Source organism: Myxocyprinus asiaticus, chromosome 2, assembly GCF_019703515.2.
Source record: "Myxocyprinus asiaticus isolate MX2 ecotype Aquarium Trade chromosome 2, UBuf_Myxa_2, whole genome shotgun sequence".
NCBI lineage: Eukaryota > Metazoa > Chordata > Actinopteri > Cypriniformes > Catostomidae > Myxocyprinus > Myxocyprinus asiaticus.
The window spans coordinates 62791648-62811104 of NC_059345.1; the positions used below are offsets into that span (position 1 = coordinate 62791648).

At 38.9% G+C, this 19457-nt stretch overlaps 1 protein-coding gene across 1 annotated transcript; it reads right to left on the reverse strand.

Annotated features, from left to right (window-relative positions):
* Positions 1-750: 750 nt before the first annotated feature.
* On the reverse strand, positions 751-19435 carry aadat (aminoadipate aminotransferase). The gene is made up of 14 exons (XM_051719054.1): positions 19225-19435; positions 16194-16264; positions 15132-15300; positions 14883-15015; positions 14621-14695; positions 14297-14506; positions 11917-11982; positions 11643-11725; positions 10692-10788; positions 6579-6640; positions 5299-5363; positions 4751-4857; positions 2697-2798; positions 751-1127 (listed from the first exon to the last, which is right to left on the reverse strand). Exons 2-14 carry the CDS (start codon positions 16258-16260, stop codon positions 1086-1088), a joined length of 1278 nt encoding a protein of 425 aa, XP_051575014.1. The 5' UTR covers positions 16261-16264; positions 19225-19435; the 3' UTR covers positions 751-1085.
* Between the last annotated feature and the right edge of the window lie 22 nt (positions 19436-19457).

Below are 19457 nucleotides of genomic sequence, written 5' to 3' on the forward strand. Positions count from 1 at the left end.
TCTAGTAAATTTGTGGTCAAAGGTTAAAGACTTTAAAAAGGCAAGTTCCCTATTGAAAATGTGAATGCTACCCAGCACAAATGGATCTACAAAATGCCCAGGTAGTGTAAAAATGTCAAAACATTCTCAAGAAATTAGAAAAGAATAGAATATATTAGAATATACTTTGATGTTTTATTTTGAATATATCAAAGAAATGAAGAAATATAGACCAGGATTCATTACATCCACACTGAAATTTCATTGATACGCAACTGCCTGTCAAACACATATTGAGCTACACATAACACACAAGCAACATATACTGTATGTATTTTCTCAGGCACTTTATGAGTCTAAATAGATGCCTAAATGACAATACCCAAATCATACTGTTAAACTTGCTATAGTTTACTTCCGTTGCTTCTTTGTCAAATAGCAATGTCAAATGTAAATCAAGTCAATCACTGACACATAAAAATAATAATAATAATAATTATAATAATAATAAAAAATAATAACCCTAACCCTATACATATATATAGTTGCATATTTATTTTTACTTTTTTTACACTATTCATAAGAGAAAGGTTGAGGAATGTTAACGAGGTGTGGTCATAAATCAAAAAAATGGATGAGGTACGGAGGGTGGAATGAGGTCTTGGGTCATTTAAGTCCCAAGGTAAGCATTACTGGGTTAAATGTGACAAAATGTTGTCATCACAAACTTACAACATTAGCAGAATGAGAGTGAGAATAAATAACAGAAACAAAGATAAAGAGTGTATTTATTGAATTATTGATCCATTTTGTGCTTTATACTGGCCCGCATGCACAATACTTGACCAACTATAACAACTATATACACTGATCCACATCACTTGACATTCTTGTGGTTAAACACGTTACACTTTAAATTTGACTATATTAAAGGTTTAAAATAGAATAAAATAAGTTTCCATGTAGACAGCAGCTTTAATTATGTTGTAAACCAACTTTTTCATTGTCATTGTGGTGTGTGACAGTAGCACTTAGTTCATGATTTGAAGTGTTTGAGTGTCAAACAGGTATCAGACCCTTAATTCATCTTTCTGGGAATCAGATGCTCACATGGCATCCTTAATAAGATCAGACAGTCTCCTAAAAGCCTGTGGATAAAGAGGAAAGAGGCATAAAAAACCTGCAAGTACAGATATTGGAAATACTGTAGTTTTGTGTATCAGGGGTCAGAGCCATAGAAAGATGGATCAGAATGTACAGTAGCTCTGTTCCATTTACATTTATGCATTTTGGCAGATGCTTTTATCCAAAGTGACTTACAATGCATTCAAGGTATACATTTTTTCAGTTTGTGTGATCCCTAGGAATCGAACCAAAGATTTTGGCATTATTAGTGCCATGCTCTACCAGTTGAGCTACAGACCCGACTGCCGACTTCCATGATGCACTGCGAATGACACAATCGAGTCGGCTGCCCTACACTCTCAAACTACTTACACATTTATATACAGTATATCTGAATATTTTGCAATAAAGTATATTGTTTCTATACTTATAATAAGCAACTTAAAATCCAAAGTTTTATATATATCCATGATTGTTATTTCGATTACATCATTTGCAATGAGAGTGTTGTTCGTTCCCTCATGAAAGACGGTAAGTACACAGTCTTGTATCTTTATTTTGTTGTCAGATTTTCAAATACTTCTCTGCTTCAAAACACAGTTTGTAATGTTGTAATTCACCTCTGAGCTTGTTGGTTTGGTTCATGACTTAGAAATCTTATGAAGAATTTTATGAAAACCAACCCTATGGAAAAAATGAATTTGAAAAATACTTCAAGAACCAAGGCGACTGAAAAAGTGGATGGGCATAATTGCACACTATAGAGTTTAACCAAAGAATTTCTTGCAAGTCAGTCCACTGGCGGCCATCTTTGGAATGCACTCGGGCAGCGATTACAAGAGCAGCTCCTATCTACTTCAGTGGGGAAACACTGAAATCTGCAAAACAGTTGGTCAAGATTACGATCAAAGAACATATTTCAAATCAGCAGTAAAATCTGACAACACTGGAATCATAAATTGTTTATTTACCTCAGATAACGCTAGAAAAATGCAGTTTTCCTGGCATGTATAGTTAATGCGCATGCGCATTCTCGAGTTGATTAACAGGCGATGTCTGTATTTAAAAGGTGACTGGCTCTTTTACCATTAATATGGGACTTTCTTTCTCCATCCGTTGACCACTGGGCGTTCCAATTTCTACCATTCATTTTAATAGAAGTGGCCCGTTTCTGCTAAATAGTCTCTGGTTTAAGATTAGCATGTTGCTAAGCTAATGCTTCAATAATCTAATAAGAAAAACAACATATAATATTCATATATTGGGGAAAATAGTAAAAGTTTAATTAGATTTAACTTTAATTAGATTTATTATCAATACTTTTTTAGTATTAAATTCAATAAAATTATAATCAACATTTCTTAAATCGTCCACCATCTTGGATGTTGTTTTTTCCCCCCCACTGAGCTTGTCGCAGTGCATTCTGGAATTGTTATCTCTGTGAATGACAAATGTGATATTGATTTTGTCCAAAGAGAAGGTATCTTAGAGGGAACATTTGGAACATCACATGGGTCAGGAGCCTATGATGCCTTTAAATGCTGCCATGGGTGGGCTGCTCACTAGTCTGGTGTCTGAGTTTGTGCATGTACCTCATCAATCTGTTGAGGTGTTGAGAGCGAGAAGGCTGCTCTAACGTACGGACACGGATCTGAGCTGTTGATGTTGAACACTCCACCAGGAACCAGAAGAACCTATGGACAAATAGAGAGTAAATTAAACAAGAGTCAGAAAACCTTGACAACATTTTTGTATTACCTTTTTGAGTTAGAACAGTACAAAATTGAAACGTGTAGCATAATCTTACAACTCAGATTATTTTATCTTTAACATCGTCAACGTGTTGAATGCAGGAGAAATGGGCAAGACCTGAGCGACTTTGACAAGGGCCAAATTGTTATGGCCAGACGACTGGGTCAGAGCATCTCTTAAACGGCGAGGCCTGTGGGGTGCTCCCATTCAGCAGTGGTGAGTACCTACCGACAGTAGTCCAAGTAGAGACAAACCACAAACCGGCGACAGGGTGTTGGGCACCCAAGGCTTATCGGGCAGTGAAGGCTATCCCGTCTGGTCCAAACCGACAGAAGGTCTACTGTGGCACAAGTCACAGAAAATTTTAATGATGGTTATGTGATGAATGTGTCACAACACACAGTGCATCGCACCCTGCTGCATATGGGGCTGCGTAGCCGCAGACTGGTCAGAGTGCCCATGATGACCCCGTCCACCGTCGAGAGCGCCTACAAGCGTCAGAACTGGACCTTGGAGCAGTGAAAGAAGGTCGCTTGGTCCGATGACTCCTGTTTTCTTTTACATCACATGGATGGCCATTGCACCATTTACCTGGGGGAGTGATGGCACCAGGAAGACGAAAAGCTGGTGGAGGGAGTGTGATGCTGGGAAACCCTTGGTCCGGCCACATATGTGGACGTCAAAAACACGTGCCACCTATCTAAACATCGTTGCAGACCAGGTACACCCCTTCATGACAATGGTATTCCCTGATGGCAGTGGCCTCTTTCAGCAGGATAATGCGCCCTGCCACACTGCACACATTGATCGGGAATGGTTTGAGGAACATGATGAAGAGTTCCAGGTGTTTCCCTGGACCCCAGATTCCCCAGATCTCAATCCGATTGAGAATCTGTGGGATGTGCTGGACCAACAAGTCCGATCCACGGCAGCTCCACCTCACAACTTACAGGACTTGAAGGATCTGCTGCTAATGTCTTGGTGCCAGACACCACAGAACACCTTCAGGGGTCTTGTAGAGTCCATGCCTTGGCAGGCCGGCGCTATTTTGGCGGCATGCAGAGTACCAACAGGTCATAATGTATTGGCTCATCAGTATATATTTAAAAAGGCACAATACAGTTTCATGACTAGTTTTTTTTTATTTTTATTTCATTTCACCTGCCATAGGTGTAGCAAAATTTAAATTTTAGCCTTATATATAACCTATTCATACTGGGGACAAAATTCGACCAACAACTGAACAAGGATATTTTTTCCTTCCAGTTGAAAAAAACAACAATTTGGATACATGTTTAAAATATATCTGTACTGCACCTACCTAGCACCATTTGATTACTAATAGTACTTCTCTATTTTTGTCATTATACTGGCAAATATTCCTAGACAAAAAAGTACATTTTGTATTATCAGATGGCTTGTATTTTGCATTAAAGTGAGTGAAATCTGTATTATCAGAAGGGTTGTTCTTGCATTGAAGCACACGAACCAGAGTGTCTTTTCATTTCATTTTTGATGATAAGCACAAAATTAAGTAAGTGGATTGTTGACAAGCCCGTAGACTTTTTTAATCAATCTTTATCAGAGATTTTAGGTTATAATTTACATAAATATATGAGTGTGAGAATTAGAATCAGGTTCTTTCATTCAGATCATACACAATTTTTAAACTCTGATTTGACAAAAAGCTTCAGTAAAGCTGCTGTACTGTATTAATCCTGCACTTCAGTCACAGTGAGACATACAAATGACTTTCATTCACAAGAAGTGCTTGTAATCCATGTCTGCCTCAAACAGATCTATACCACGTTTCACAGAAAGGTCTTTTATATTGCACAAGTGTACATTTGTACATGTAGTACATTAAACCATTTAGTCATGAAATTCAGCAAACCTCTTTCTCCAGTGCTCTCTCCATTATAAGCTGTTGTGTGTCTTTAATCCCCCTGAGTTTAATCCAAAGGAACATGCCGGCCATAGGAGGATGCCACTCAGCTACATCTACAAAACAAACACACATTCAGAGTGGTGCTTGCCTGTGCAAAACACTCTGCCACGATGATAGGGTGTTGTGGTTGGTTACCAGGGCAATGCTATTCGGATTCTAAGGCATTCTCAGTCTCAGCTGGCCCCTACATATGACTCAGGTTCTTGTGAAAAATGTTTAATCCTATTGTGAGTTGTTGCTATTATTTATCAAATTCAGTCCACTGTGTCAACTCGATGTTTAATTATAATGCAATTTTTTAATCTCAAATAATTGTTGAAAAATAATTCATGTTTTAAAAAAAACAAGTTCTGTGTGTGAAACGACAGTGTGGTCCTGGCAAGGTCCAAGTTGACAGTCACACACGTATAGTCCAAAACATTTGGGTGTCAGAAACTTATTTTGTGCAATACAAATGACATTGACACATTGACAATAACTGACACAGGTTTTACCTTTGAGCCATTTGTCTGCCGAGGAGAGCATGGCATTTCTCTGAGATCTGTAAAACTCAATCACTCTGATGAAGAGAGCAAATAACAGTCAACCACAAGAATCTCGGTTCATCTGTTCAAAATATAATACACACATCCGGCCAAAGAAAATCAGAGTTTACAGAAGTTTAAAACTGCACATATCAGCCCTAACTCCATCCAATAAAGATATGGTCAATTTATTTGCAATAAAGCAAATAATTGAATTTATTTCATAGATGCATTTCACTTTAAAGTAAAACCTGCACAATTTCAGTTAATCTCAGTAGTTAAAGCCGACTCGATCAAATCCACGACAGACAATATCGCTAGTAGATCTAACAAAACTGCTTTTCCTTTTCACTGTGGTGTTCAAATCCAATGACAGAACTATCTATACAGATACTCTCAACTGACCCCACTCTGTTCTCACTACCCAATGGAGGTATATTAATGACAAATGTTTTTCATAAAAAAAAAAATTAAAAAAAAAACTGAACTGCACTAATTATTTGCACTAATAAAGACAGTGCTTGCATTTTTTAGAGCTGAAATGTAATATGGTTGAACATTTAAGCTGTGAATATTACAATGGAAATCTTTTCGCACAAATTTTCGTCATTAAAAATGCAATAATATACAAGTATATCTTCCAAAGTTTATTTCCAAAATATTCTTCTTTTTTTTTTTAATTCATCGTTTTTATTCAAAAGGTGACTTTCATTCCATTATATTCGCCTCCAAAATTTCAGTGGTTTAAATTCGGTTGGAAATTCAATCAACATCTTGGCATTGCAAGAAAAGCAGCAGAGCGCTAATGCACAATCTTCACTTTCTGCTACTAGACTTCACCACTAGATGGTGCAACCGGGTGTTGATTAAGACAGAGAAACAGGGAGAGGAATGTGAATGTTTATTATTGAATTTTTAATTATGAAATTTTATGCAAAATGTTTTCAACTAAAAAAAGCACAGCTTAAATACACAAACCATATTAAACTACAGCCCCCCAAAATGCACGCACGTGTTTATTTTTCAATTAATGCAAATTAGCTTGCCTTTTTTGCTTTCCTTTACAACTGTGTCAACTTTTAGTGACAGCTTTGTTGATTATAATGGGATGGGAGCATCAAAATGTCACATAAAATATGTTTTTCATTCTATAAATCGGAATTACTTATCTTGATTACAATATTTAAGCAAATATTCAACAATTTTAATTTGTTATAATCGTGCAACCCTATTTTAACATTTGAACTTACCCATCAATGTGGTTAAGAAAGCCATCTTGACCCCAGTTATGCAGCAGCTGAGAGACCATTAACTGAAAACACATAGAGCAGAGCTGAAATTTACCATCCGATTCCTTACATTGACTGCACATGTTTTTATATAGATTAACCATGCAACAGGGAAGCTAGCTGATTTCAGACTAGATGCCCATGGACCGATCACAGATCGACCAAAGCAAATTGTGCATCAACCTGTAAAACACAAGCAAAATCACAAGCTGCAATCAGATTTCCTGAATTAATAGTAACTACTGGGACTCAGGGTGAACAGGTTTTTAATAGTCTGCCTTGAATCAGTCATGTTTATAAGGTACCAAGCTGCTACAGTAACTGCTTATTGAGGAAGAACAAATTACTTTATAGGTGTTTGCAAGGTTAATGGTGTCAAATCTTAGAAAAACATTTCAAAGCTTTGTTTGAAGCACTTGGTAGCTAGTAAACTAGATGTCCACAAGCAGGACTCTATATTTCACTGTGATTTCAGAGTTGTATCTGTTTACTATCCATCCGTGGTCACCACCTTACCATGGTGGAGAGTTTAAGCACCCCAATGACACTGGGAGCAACTCAGGGATGCAAACTCAAGAGAGGTGAAAAGGTGAGAAAGTCATAGCAGGTGTTCCAGATGTTTATTTTCAGTTGATCTTTGTTGTATTTAAAGCGTTTGTTGTATTTAAAGCTTTTTTTTTTTAAGTGGTTAAGCTTAAAATAACCCTTTCAAGTGATTTTAATAAGGAAATGTTGAAAATATTAATGAACAATTTGGGCAAATTACCTTCAGAAAAGGTGACCTTAGGTGAAAGCTTAGTAGTTTGCTTACCTGTGTGTTGTCTGGAGCATTAGCTCCTGGTTGTGTCTCCCTTGGCATATTGGTCCCAAGCTAAAGGCCAGACAAAGAGCAATCTAGAAATCCCCCTATGATATGGCCAACAGGCAAGAAAGATAGCTTACCCAGATCAGGGAAACTTGGGCCCTCTCCTGGAGCCAGATCTTTAAGAGGAGTTTGTAGCGAGTGTCTGGAGGCTGGGCTTTGACCCATGAATTCCAACTCGGCTTAGCTTAAACAAAATTACATGGGGCCACCTCCTTGTGGGCACACTACCTGCAAGGAGGGAAGACCTGAGTGAGGCTCTGGAAGGGGTGCCATCTGGGCACTTTATAGTTCTGCTGGGCGACTTCAACACTAATGTGGTTGATGAAGGAGAAATCAGAAGGGAATGATTGGCAGGAACGGCCTGCCCGATCAGAACCCAAACAGTGTTTCTACTGGACTTCTGTGCTAGTCATGGATTGGCCATTACAAACACCATGTTTGAACATAAGGCTATTCATAGAAGTACTTAGTTAGCTGTCAACTGATCACCACCAGGTGGTGAGTTGGATCAGATGGTGGGGGAGGCTGCCGAACAGACCTGGCAAACCTAAACGGATTGTGAGGGTGAACCTACAGAGGTTCCTGTCCAGAAGATCTTCAACTACCACCTCCAGAGGAGTTTGCCCCACATCCCGAAGGGAGGCTGGGGACATAGAGTTGGGGACAACCTGTTTAAAAAGCCACCGTCGCTGATGTGGCTACTTGGAGCTGTGACTACAAGGTTGTTGGTGCCTGCCGGGGCGGCAACCCAAGAACCCGTTGGCAGACACCAGCATTGAAGGAATTGTCAGGCTGAAGAGAGTGGCCTTTCAGGATTGGTTAGCCCGTGGGACTCCTGATTCAGGAAAAAGGACAGCAGCAGGTGTAGTTGTGGAAGCAAAAACTCTGGTATGGATGGAATTTGTGGAGGCCATGGAGAGGGACATTTGGTCAGCCTTAAAGAGGTTCTGGCAAACCATCAGACAGCACAGGGGGGGCAGGGCTTTGTCATGGCTGTTGTTGGAGAAGGCAGGGATGAAGGACTCAGAGGAGACCATTTCCCTGGCAGAGGTCACTGAGGTAGTCAAAAAGCCAAGTTGCAAGGCACCAGGGGTGGATGAGACTCACCCTGGGATGCTGAAGGCTCTTGATGTTGCTGGGCTGCCATGGCTGAAAGGCCTTTTCAGCATTGCACATTGGGGACAGTATCTGGCAACTGGCAGACGGGTGTGTTGGTCCCCATTTTCAAAGAGGGACCAGAGGGTGTGTTCCAATTGCAGAATGATCACACTTCTTAGCCTACCTGGGAAAGCTATGCCAGGGTACTGGAAAGGAGACTCTGACCAATTGTGGAACCTCAGCTTGGGCAGGAAAATATTAATTTCATAATGGTCATGGAACAGTGGATCAGCTCTTCACCCTAGCGGGGGTCCTAGAGGGGGAGTGGTTGTTTGTCCATTCCAGTGTTTTGTGGGCTTGGAGAAGGTTTATGACCACATTCCCCTGGGGGTCTGGGGTGCTACAAGAGTATGAGGTACCGGGCCTACTAATACATACACTCTAGTCTCTGTATAACTCTGTATGTGGGAGATGTGTCTGCTTTTTCGGAAGGAAGTCAAGCTTGTTCCCAGTGGTTGTTGGACACAAGGCTGTGCCTTGTCACTTAACTTGTTCGTGACATGGACAGGATTTTAAGACACAGCCAAGGGCCAGAGTGTGTCCAGTTTGGGGGCCTCAGGATTGCATGTCTGCTATTTGCAGATCATGTTGTTCTATTGGAATTGTCAGAGTGTGACCTCCAGCGCACACTGGGGTGGTTTGCTGCTGAGTGTGAAGTGGTTGGGATGAGAGTCAGCACCTCTCATCTGAGGCCATGATTCTCTGTCGGAAAGAGGGGATTTTCCTCTCTGGCTAGGGAGTGAGTTGCTTGATTTTGGGTAGTGAACAAAATACTAAGATACAATAGGCTGAAATGAGCTTTCTTCGCAGTGTGGCTGGGCGCACCCTAAAGGATAGGGAGCGAAACTCAGACATCCGGGAGGACTTCTTCCCCATTCCCCCAGGGCAAACCCAGAACATGTTGGAGGGATTATATCTCTCGGCTGGCCTGGGAACACCTTGGGATCCCCCAGGAGGAGCTGGAGGATATGGCTGAGGAAAATGATGGGCTGCTCTGATTAGTATTCTGCCATCGCGATTTTGACCTGGAAAAGCTGCGGAAAATTGATGGATGGATAGAAGGAGGGATGGAGGGGCACTTGCTGGCTTTTTTGGGGGGTTTCTCTTTGCTTGAGGCCCATGGCAGTCAGAAGCTTTTTTACATTAGTTTAATGACTTTAGTTATTATTTGTTTTTTACATAAAATCTTAATTAAAGATTTGCAAAGCAACCCGATGTGACAAAATAATCTTTATCACCGCCACAATGGGAATGGAACTGACTTAATTCTCATCTGTGTCTCATGTCGCAACTTACAAAAAAACTCTTTGCTCTCACGCTTGATTTTCTCCGCATCTCTCTTCTCCTGAGATTCTCGCTGTGAGATTCATTAAAGTTCAAATTCATCAGCACAGCGCTGCATACCACTGGGAGCTGATAGACACCATACATTATAAACACACAACCACACCCACCTGTCAGCCGTCTTATGAAATTCACTCCAGCAATGTCAAAGATTGTGACATGTTTTTTCACATTCAATGGATCAATCAGCTTTAAGCTCGATGCTAGACTTCAGCAACAATAAAATCTGATACATTACTACTGTATGAATTCAACTTTATTATCAACGTAAAGCCATTATCCTTATATTAGTATTACTACAACAATGTGTATTTAGTTGGTAATTAAAGATAATTTACATAAGTAGGTCAGTTATTCAAATATGTAACAAATAAAAACATGGCCAAAGAATCTCACATGTTTCTTGTAAATAAAAGAATTTTAATTTAGACAGACGTGATAACAAAGTGGCTATTATAGCTCTGTAGTGCGTGAAAACAAGAAATACATTGCACCACAACAGACAATTCTAGGGTATACAGCTTCACTGATTTTAACTGATTTTGTTTTGACACGTCGCCCTGCTAATATCTGGTTTAGACAATGTACACAATGTACATAATGTACATTGTCTTCTTCTAAATATAAGCTTGCAATGCATTGCCCAAGCACTTACATTTGCATAGAGTATGTTTCTGTATAAAGAAAAGATTTAAAGGATGTCTGACCTGTGTGAAGCTGCTGGTGTGCATTGTAGAGGCCTGTATATGCAGCACCACTCTGTCTACTAACGGCTTTGGCCCAGTGACGAATCCTATCCTTAACCTGCCAACAGAGTAACACACAATAAACACACACATTGTTATTAACACGTGTTACACACATTTTTACTAAATAAACACAAGAAAATTTTATATTTAATAATTTTCATTTATATGCCTTTAAATTTGCATGCACCAATATAACAATAAAAAGTAATAAACCTACAAATTAAAAACAAAATTATAATATATGAATTATGCCACAATTTTGAGAGTGATGACGGAAACAAATCATTGTGTCAGTTGAAATTCAAGAAAATGATTTGAACTCTAACATAGTGTTTTGCAAGTTTAAATCAGAGAGTTATTAAAACATCTCTTTCTTTATTCTTTTACTTGGTAATTGAGTGACGAGTTGCCAAACTAATCTAATGACACACTCTTTAGGAAACTTAATGGCCATATTAAAAAGGGTATTCAAATTATCATAAATATATTGTGAATATATCACCCAGCCCTACTACTGAATGACTGCCAAATTTATATACCATGGTAATTACATGGTAATTCTCCAAGGTACTTCAAAGAAGGTCAAAAAACAGGATATTATCATGGTCCCATATTCATGAAACCATAGTACACTTTTGTAAGTGAAAGCCAGCATATCCCTTAGCCTTTCCTTACACTTCCTTTGCACAAGCCTGTCTCACTCCCTAAGGAAGTCGCACACTGTTTTTTTCGTACTGTCACTCCCTTGAGTCAATATCACTGAGACCATCTTAGGGAGAAATGCTTCCACAAAGAACTAGGCCTTTCGGTCACCATCATGTCAACTGTGTCTAATGACAAAAGCGCTACTGTTCGAGTTGATCTACACACTGACATTTAAAATACAAAAATGCTTTCAACAGCACTCACCCCGATGACAGAATCTTCGAGAACGAGTCTGTACGGAGGACGCGACCATCAATGTCCATCGAGAGGAATGTCGGTGCCCACGGCTAGACAATAGCATAATAAAAAAGTAAAAAAGAGCAGAGCTTTGAGTATTGACTTTGCATGGGTTACTGACTTTGCATTGAGTGTTTATCTTATCACTAGAGCAATAAAGAGGCTATCAGACAGGTCAGGTAGATCAATCACTCAATGCAAATTGATTCTCTAAAGATAGCTATAAATCAGTGAAACTCACTTTTTGGAACTGAAGGAAATAATACGGGTCATCCTCTATGATAAGGAAGTCATATTTCCTGGCAAGCTGCAAAAGAAAGACACTATGATAACATTGTATGAAACTAACCCAGTAAGCACAAGCAGTACGGTCCAAAAGTCTGGGAGCACTAGTGAAAATGCTTCTATTTTGCAACTTTAATACAAAATATTTCACTAAAAATTATATTATCAGTCAGTACTAGAGGTAGAACGATATATTGGTTTTACAGATCTGTGTTGATGGAAGCTTTTTGGAACTATCGGTTATCGGGAAAAACTCCATGATAATAGTTATCAATAGTTTTTATTTTATTTTTTAATTATTCCTCTGTGGCCAGCACTGGAAGATTCCAAGCATATCTGTCTGAATCCTGCAAGATGACAAGGAACGCCCACTACATGACTTGCCCACTCCAAATAATAAGACATTTTTAAACCTTATGCAGTCGCTGAATGATTCATGTTGTCTTAATTATGTGAATATGACAAACTATAACTTCTTAATTGAATGTCACATTTCAAATTATTAAACTGCAGATATACAGTAAATGGTGAAATAAAAAATGTCTCTGTTTGGTTTTGTTAGTCTATTAGCATAAACAGCACCAACCCGCATCTCAGAACAGCATACAGAGCGGTTATCTGAGTTACTGTAGACTTTGTCAGTTCGAATCAATCTGGCCATTCTCCGTTGACCTCTCTCATCAACAAGGCGTTCCCATCCACAGAACTGCAGCTCACTGGATGTTTTTTGTTTTTGGCACCATTCTGATTAAACTCTAGAGACAGTTGTGTGTGAAAATCCCAGGAGATCAGCAGTTCCAGAAATACTCAAACCAGCCCGTCTGGCACCAACGGCACCAATTTCGTCATGCCACAGTCAAAATCACTGAGACCACATTTTTCCCCATTCTGATGGTTGATGTGAACATTAACAGAAGCTCCCGACCCATATCTGCATGATTTTATGCACTGCACTGCTGCCACACGATTGGCTGATTAGATAATCGCATGGATGATTGTTGGTGCCAGACGGGCTGGTTTGAGTATTTCTGTAACTGCTGATCTCCTGGGATTTTCACGCACAACAGTCTCTACAGTTTACTCTGAATGGTGCCAAAAACAAAAAACACCCAGTGAGCAGCAGTTCTGTGGATGGAAACGCCTTGTTGATGAGAGAGGTCAACAGAGAATGGCCAGACTGGTTCGAGCTGACAGAAAGGCTACAGTAACTCAGATAACCGCTCTGTACAATTGTAGTCAGGAGGATATTATCTCAGAGTGCACAACAGGTCAAACCTTGAGGCGGATGCGCCACGTCTGGCAGTTTATTAGGACCATAGTATTTCTAATGTATATGGATATGTGTATATTTATACAAAACCCTTCGTCTGGTGAATATATAGGCTATTAAAAGCTTAATTTGGTTAATAGCTTAACTAAAGACAAGTCTCTGTCATTTCAAAATAAAAGTCCCCAGTGTGTTTCAGGCTTGTTTATACTTAAACATCCCAAACTATTCACGTACTCTTATTTTGTTCTGGTTATTATTGGGATTTTGGTTAAACAATAAATTGCATCTGGGACTGTATTCATTTTGGACGCTTGTAGCCTCTGTGCCCATCATAGTACGGAAAGACAAATGTTTTTTAAATTATATAAATTGATTTTAAAAACTATCGGTCGAATAATCGCTTATCAGGCTTTTCCACCACCTTAGTTATCGGTATCTGCAAAATTCAATATCGGTTGACCTCTAGTCAATACCAGTCAAAACTTTGGATACACCACCTCATTCGTTATTATTACTATTTTCTACATTTGAGAAAAATCTAACTATGAAATAACACAAATGGAAGTATGTGAATTATGTAGTGCAAATCAAAACTTATATTTTAGATCTTATATTTTAGTTATTTTATTTTATTTTTTAAAGTCGCAACCCTTTGCCTAGATTACAGCTGTTTACACTCTACGCATTCTCTCAACCAACTTCATGAGGTCTTTAAACAGTATTGAAGGAGTTCCCATGTATGCTGGACACTTGTTGGCTGGTTTTCTTCATTGTCTGCTCCTATAATTTCAGTTTTGTCAAGAAATTCTTATATATGTAGGCAGTAGGCACAATTCACATTTGTCTTCAAAAGTACTTTCAAGCATTTAAGCATAAGCATGAGAATCACCCGCTATGTCAAGTGTGTCCAAACATTTGACTGGTAGTGTATTTGCGTGGAGTAATTTTCAGGCCTTAGAGACAAATTACAGGTAAGTAAATGCTCTTAAAATGACACACATCTAATAGATGTCTGGGCATATGCATCGTATGCTACTAGTGAATTAGACGTGTAAACACTTCTTACTTCATAAATTTGCTGTTTCCTCTCTAAAGTCATGGATGCTCCTGTCGGATTGCCTCCATTGGGGATGGTGTACAGAACTCTTGGTACAGTACTTCCCGGCTTTTGTGCGTCTGCCGGGGCCCACTGGGCCAGAACCTTCTTGAGATCCTCTGGGATCATTCCAAACTGATCACTCGGCACATTAATGATGTTACAGCCCAGCGGTTGAAGCTGTTAAAGAAACAGTTGCAAATAATTAAACATTTTAAACATGTTCCTTTAATTAAGCAATGAAAAACAAAAGGATTCATGGTGATGGCAAATGTGTTTCATTTGTATCCTTACTGCTGCCAGCGTTCCTGAGTACGTAGGTGCATCAAGGAGGACGTTGTCGCCAGGATTGATAAGCATCTCAAATATCTGATGATCAGAATGCCAGATAAATAAGGTTTTTCTCTCTCATTGCATACTGTAATTCTCAGTTTATATAATATGCACCATATAACTTCTTTTTTTTTTTGCCTATCAGCCAAAATGTATTTTTTAGCACATCCCTAGCCAAACAACAGTCATGCATTATATCAAGGGTGTTAAAAAGGTGGCGTACTTTGCAGAGCCCCTCCTGACTGCCCGTGGTGACGCACATCTCCATCTGTGCTCTCTCTGGGCTGTAGCCAACTGTAGGTGGATTGTGGAGATTCTTCTGAAGATCCTTCATCCATGACACCAGTTCTGGAATACTATGAGCACACGGCACAAACAGATGATGTGAACATTATAAGTGTCCAGATACCAACAGCTGTCATCTTTATTTTGCTGGATATATTTGACGTAGTTTATTGCGTGTGTTTTATACCCGTATGAGCCAGAGTACTGAAGTGCTCTTTTCATAAGATTCTCATCAAACACCACATCTTCTCCACCCTTCACTTTAATGCTGGCCGACTGGAAGGGGAAGGTGTTGGGGTTTGGAGCACCTCCAGCCAGTGAGATTAGAGACGGAGGAGATCTCTGCTGCAACTCCGCTAGTTTATAATAACAGACAGAGCTGTGTCAGTGTTTGTCAAAGGAATAGTTAACCAAAAAAACATTTTTGTTTTTAAATCTGTCATCATTTGCTCATCCTTATGCTGTTCCAAATCTGTATGACTTCATTTATTTTAATTCTTTCGTGGACCACAAAATGAGATAGACAGTTATGTTAGTATGTAAGTTAGACAGAATGTTAGGGACTGAAAGCTACCATTAACTTTTATTGTATGGACAAAAGATGCAATGTAAGTGAATGGTGACTGAGGCTAAAATTCTACCAAATATCTCTTTTTGTGTTCCAAGGAAGAAATAAAATAATAGAGCCAGGTTTGGAATGACATGAAGGTGAGTACATGATTTTTGGGTGAATTATTCATTTTAAAGGTGCACTCAGTCATTTTTTCCTCATTAAAAAAAGCTGTACTCCTTAAGAAATGAATTGTAATTTTGCAATATATGTAGGAAATCATGAGCACTCACATTAAAATGAAGACTCCACTCATTTCAGAAACCTTTACTCTACATGGAGAGGGTCCACACATGGGAGCTGCCATGTTAGAATCACATGACCAGCCGAATACTACTCGCTTAATCTCAGTAACCTTCCTGTTTTTGGCAACTTTCACTCATGGATTAAATTAATAATGGCTGCCTGTGAATTGTGAATTTCTACAATGGCATCTGTAACTGAAAATGTTTAATTTTAAATGATGCTGCATCCAGGCTGCTAGGTGTCAGTGTAAGTCCAAGATGACATGAACAGAAACTTACTGAGTGCACCTTTAAGTTACATCTCTGACATGCAGTTTATGTCAATAATGAAAATGTATAAACTAATAATAATATTATAATAAAGCTCAACATGTGTCTGGGATTTCAGACTTACTCAACATCCGAATAGGTGATGGTTTTCGTGCTGCACTCACAGCAGTCAAAAAACGATAGTAATTCATGTTTCTGATGGGATAAAAATTGAGACAATTTATAAATACAAGACAAAGAAAAGTGAGTTTATGTGAGGTATGAAATCTAATCCTAAAGGAAATTCTTAATTTGCGAAAACTTGTTTTGTTTCTCTAAAAACAAATCCTCCACAGCGATAGTGACAACAGAACACAACACAGCTGCACAAAAACCAGAGAACAATGTCTGAAGAGTTTGTAGTGGAAGAATTGATGCATTTCTATGCCCGGCCTTATACAGGTGCATCTCAATAAATTAGAATGTCGTGGAAAAGTTCATTTATTTCAGTAATTCAACTCAAATTGTGACACTTGTGTATTAAATAAATTCAGTGCACACAGACTGAAGTAGTTTAAGTCTTTGGTTCTTTTAATTGTGATGATTTTGGCTCACATTTAACAAAAACCCACCAATTCACTATCTCAAAAAATTAGAATATGGTGACATGCCAATCAGCTAATCAACTCATAACACCTGCAAAGGTTTCCTGAGCCTTCAAAATGGTCTCTCAGTTTGGTTCACTAGGCTACACAATCATGGGGAAGACTGCTGATCTGACAGTTGTCCAGAAGACAATCATTGACACCCTTCACAAGGAGGGTAAGCCACAAACATTCATTGCCAAAGAAGCTGGCTGTTCACAGAGTGCTGTATCCAAGCATGTTAACAGAAAGTTGAGTGGAAGGAAAAAGTGTGGAAGAAAAAGATGCACAACCAACCGAGAGAACCGCAGCCTTATGACTGTCAAGCAAAATCGATTCAAGAATTTTGGTGAACTTCACAAGGAATGGACTGAGGCTGGGGTCAAGGCATCAAGAGTCACCACACACAGACATGTCAAGGAATTTGGCTACAGTTGTCGTATTCCTCTTGTTAAGCCACTCCTGAACCACAGACAATGTCAGAGGCGTCTTACCTGGGCTAAGGAGAAGAACTGGACTGTTGCCCAGTGTTCCAAAGTCCTTTTTTCAGATGAGAGCAAGTTTTGTATTTCATTTGGAAACCAAGGTCCTAGAGTCTGGAGGAAGGGTGGAGAAGCTCATAGCCCAAGTTGCTTGAAGTCCAGTGTTAGGTTTCCACAGTCTGTGATGATTTGGGGTGCAATGTCATCTGCTGGTGTTGGTCCATTGTGTTTTTTGAAAACCAAAGTCACTGCACCCGTTTACCAAGAAATTTTGGAGCACTTCATGCTTCCTTCTGCTGACCAGCTTTTTAAAGATGCTGATTTCATTTTCCAGCAGGATTTGGCACCTGCCAACACTGCCAAAAGCACCAAAAGTTGGTTAAATGACCATGGTGTTGGTGTGCTTGACTGGCCAGCAAACTCACCAGACCTGAACCCCATAGAGAATCTATGGGGTATTGTCAAGAGGAAAATGAGAAACAAGAGACCAAAAAATGCAGATGAGCTGAAGGCCACTGTCAAAGAAACCTGGGTTTCCATACCACCTCAGCAGTGCCACAAACGCCGAATTGAGGCAGTAATTAAAGCAAAAGGAGCCCCTACCAAGTATTGAGTACATATACAGTAAATGAACATACTTTCCAGAAGGCCAACAATTCACTAAAAATGTTTTTTTTATTGGTCTTATGATGTATTCTAATTTTTTGAGATAGTGAATTGGTGGGTTTTTGTTAAATGTGAGCCAAAATCATCACAATTAAAAGAACCAAAGACATAAACTACTTCAGTCTGTGTGCATTGAATTTATTTAATACACGAGTTTCACAATTTGAGTTGAATTACTGAAATAAATGAACTTTTCCACGACATTCTAATTTATTGAGATGCACCTGTATATATAATATATATATATATATATATATATATATATATATATATATATATATTTTTTTTTTTTTTTTACGTTTAAGGACTGGTGCCAGTTCACAGTGGACGGAGATACGCGCACAATGCCGAAAATAGAAAACAAGCGATCGATAGAATGTACCGTCGCTCCTCACGACTGGTTTTGACAAAAACTGATTACCGTAGAAAATAAACCTTTTATAGCGTGTCGTTTGCCATCAGGTTAGGACATGGTGTGACTGTGGCTGCCTGTAGCCTCCTCTAAGTTTCTGTTTGATTTCCAGGTACTCCGTTAGAGCATAAGGCTGGGCATAGAAATGCATCAATTCTTCCACTACAAACTCTTCAGACATGTTTAGCAAGTTCTGTTCTCTGATTTGTGTGCAGCTGTGTTGTGTTCTGTTGTCACTATCGCTGTGGAGGACCTGTTTTTTGATAAACAAATGAATTTTTGGTTGAACGCCCCAATGTCGTGAGGGAGCTGCGTGAATTGATGCTCCCATGCCCTATCGCGAGATCAACGGTCACTGAACATTTTCTCTAAATAATACTTTAGATATCGGTTTGTTTCTCACCAAACCTTATCGTATGCTTTCATAAGAATCATGAGTATCATGGAATAATTTATTAGACTTCTGAATTATAATTTTGAGTTCTTTTGAAGCTTGAATTGGTGGTCACGATAAACTGCGTAGTATGACATCACTGAGCACAAAACTTGTTTCACAATTCCTCCCTTTGTGTTAAGAAAAAGAAAGTCATATAGGGTTAAAACAACGCAATATATGAAATCTTTGCTTTTTGTACAGCACAATCTCTTGTGCAACAAGTTCAGCAGGGTTCATTTCAAAATCACTTCTTTCTTTGGTAAAATCTTAATCATCTTCATTTTCAAAGATAAACATCACACGGTTGTGCACATATGTCAATAACATGCACTTTTTCCTCGTGCGCGATGAACTTAGCCAAACTTAAACATTAATCAATCGAACATGACATGAGGTGACAATAAATCATACACAAACATATAAACACTCTTTCTTAAAAGAACATGAAATCGGATTTTTCGGAAATGGCTAAACCACATATCCCGTGGAACATTTTCCATGCAATACAGCCTAATCTTAAAAACACATTTACTGACCTTGCGTACTTCGGACCATTTAAGCAAAGCAGAGAGCAAAGCTCTCTGGACTGTGTAGTTCGCGGAAAAAATCGGACGGGGGGCGTTTGAAGTCTCTATGCTAATACATATATTTTAAATATATTATTTTTAACAGAGACTCAAATGAAGACTCAAATGAAATTCGCCTCTGAAATCTCCATACAATTGATTTTTAAAAATGGTTATACAGTCATCACAAAGAACTGTGATTG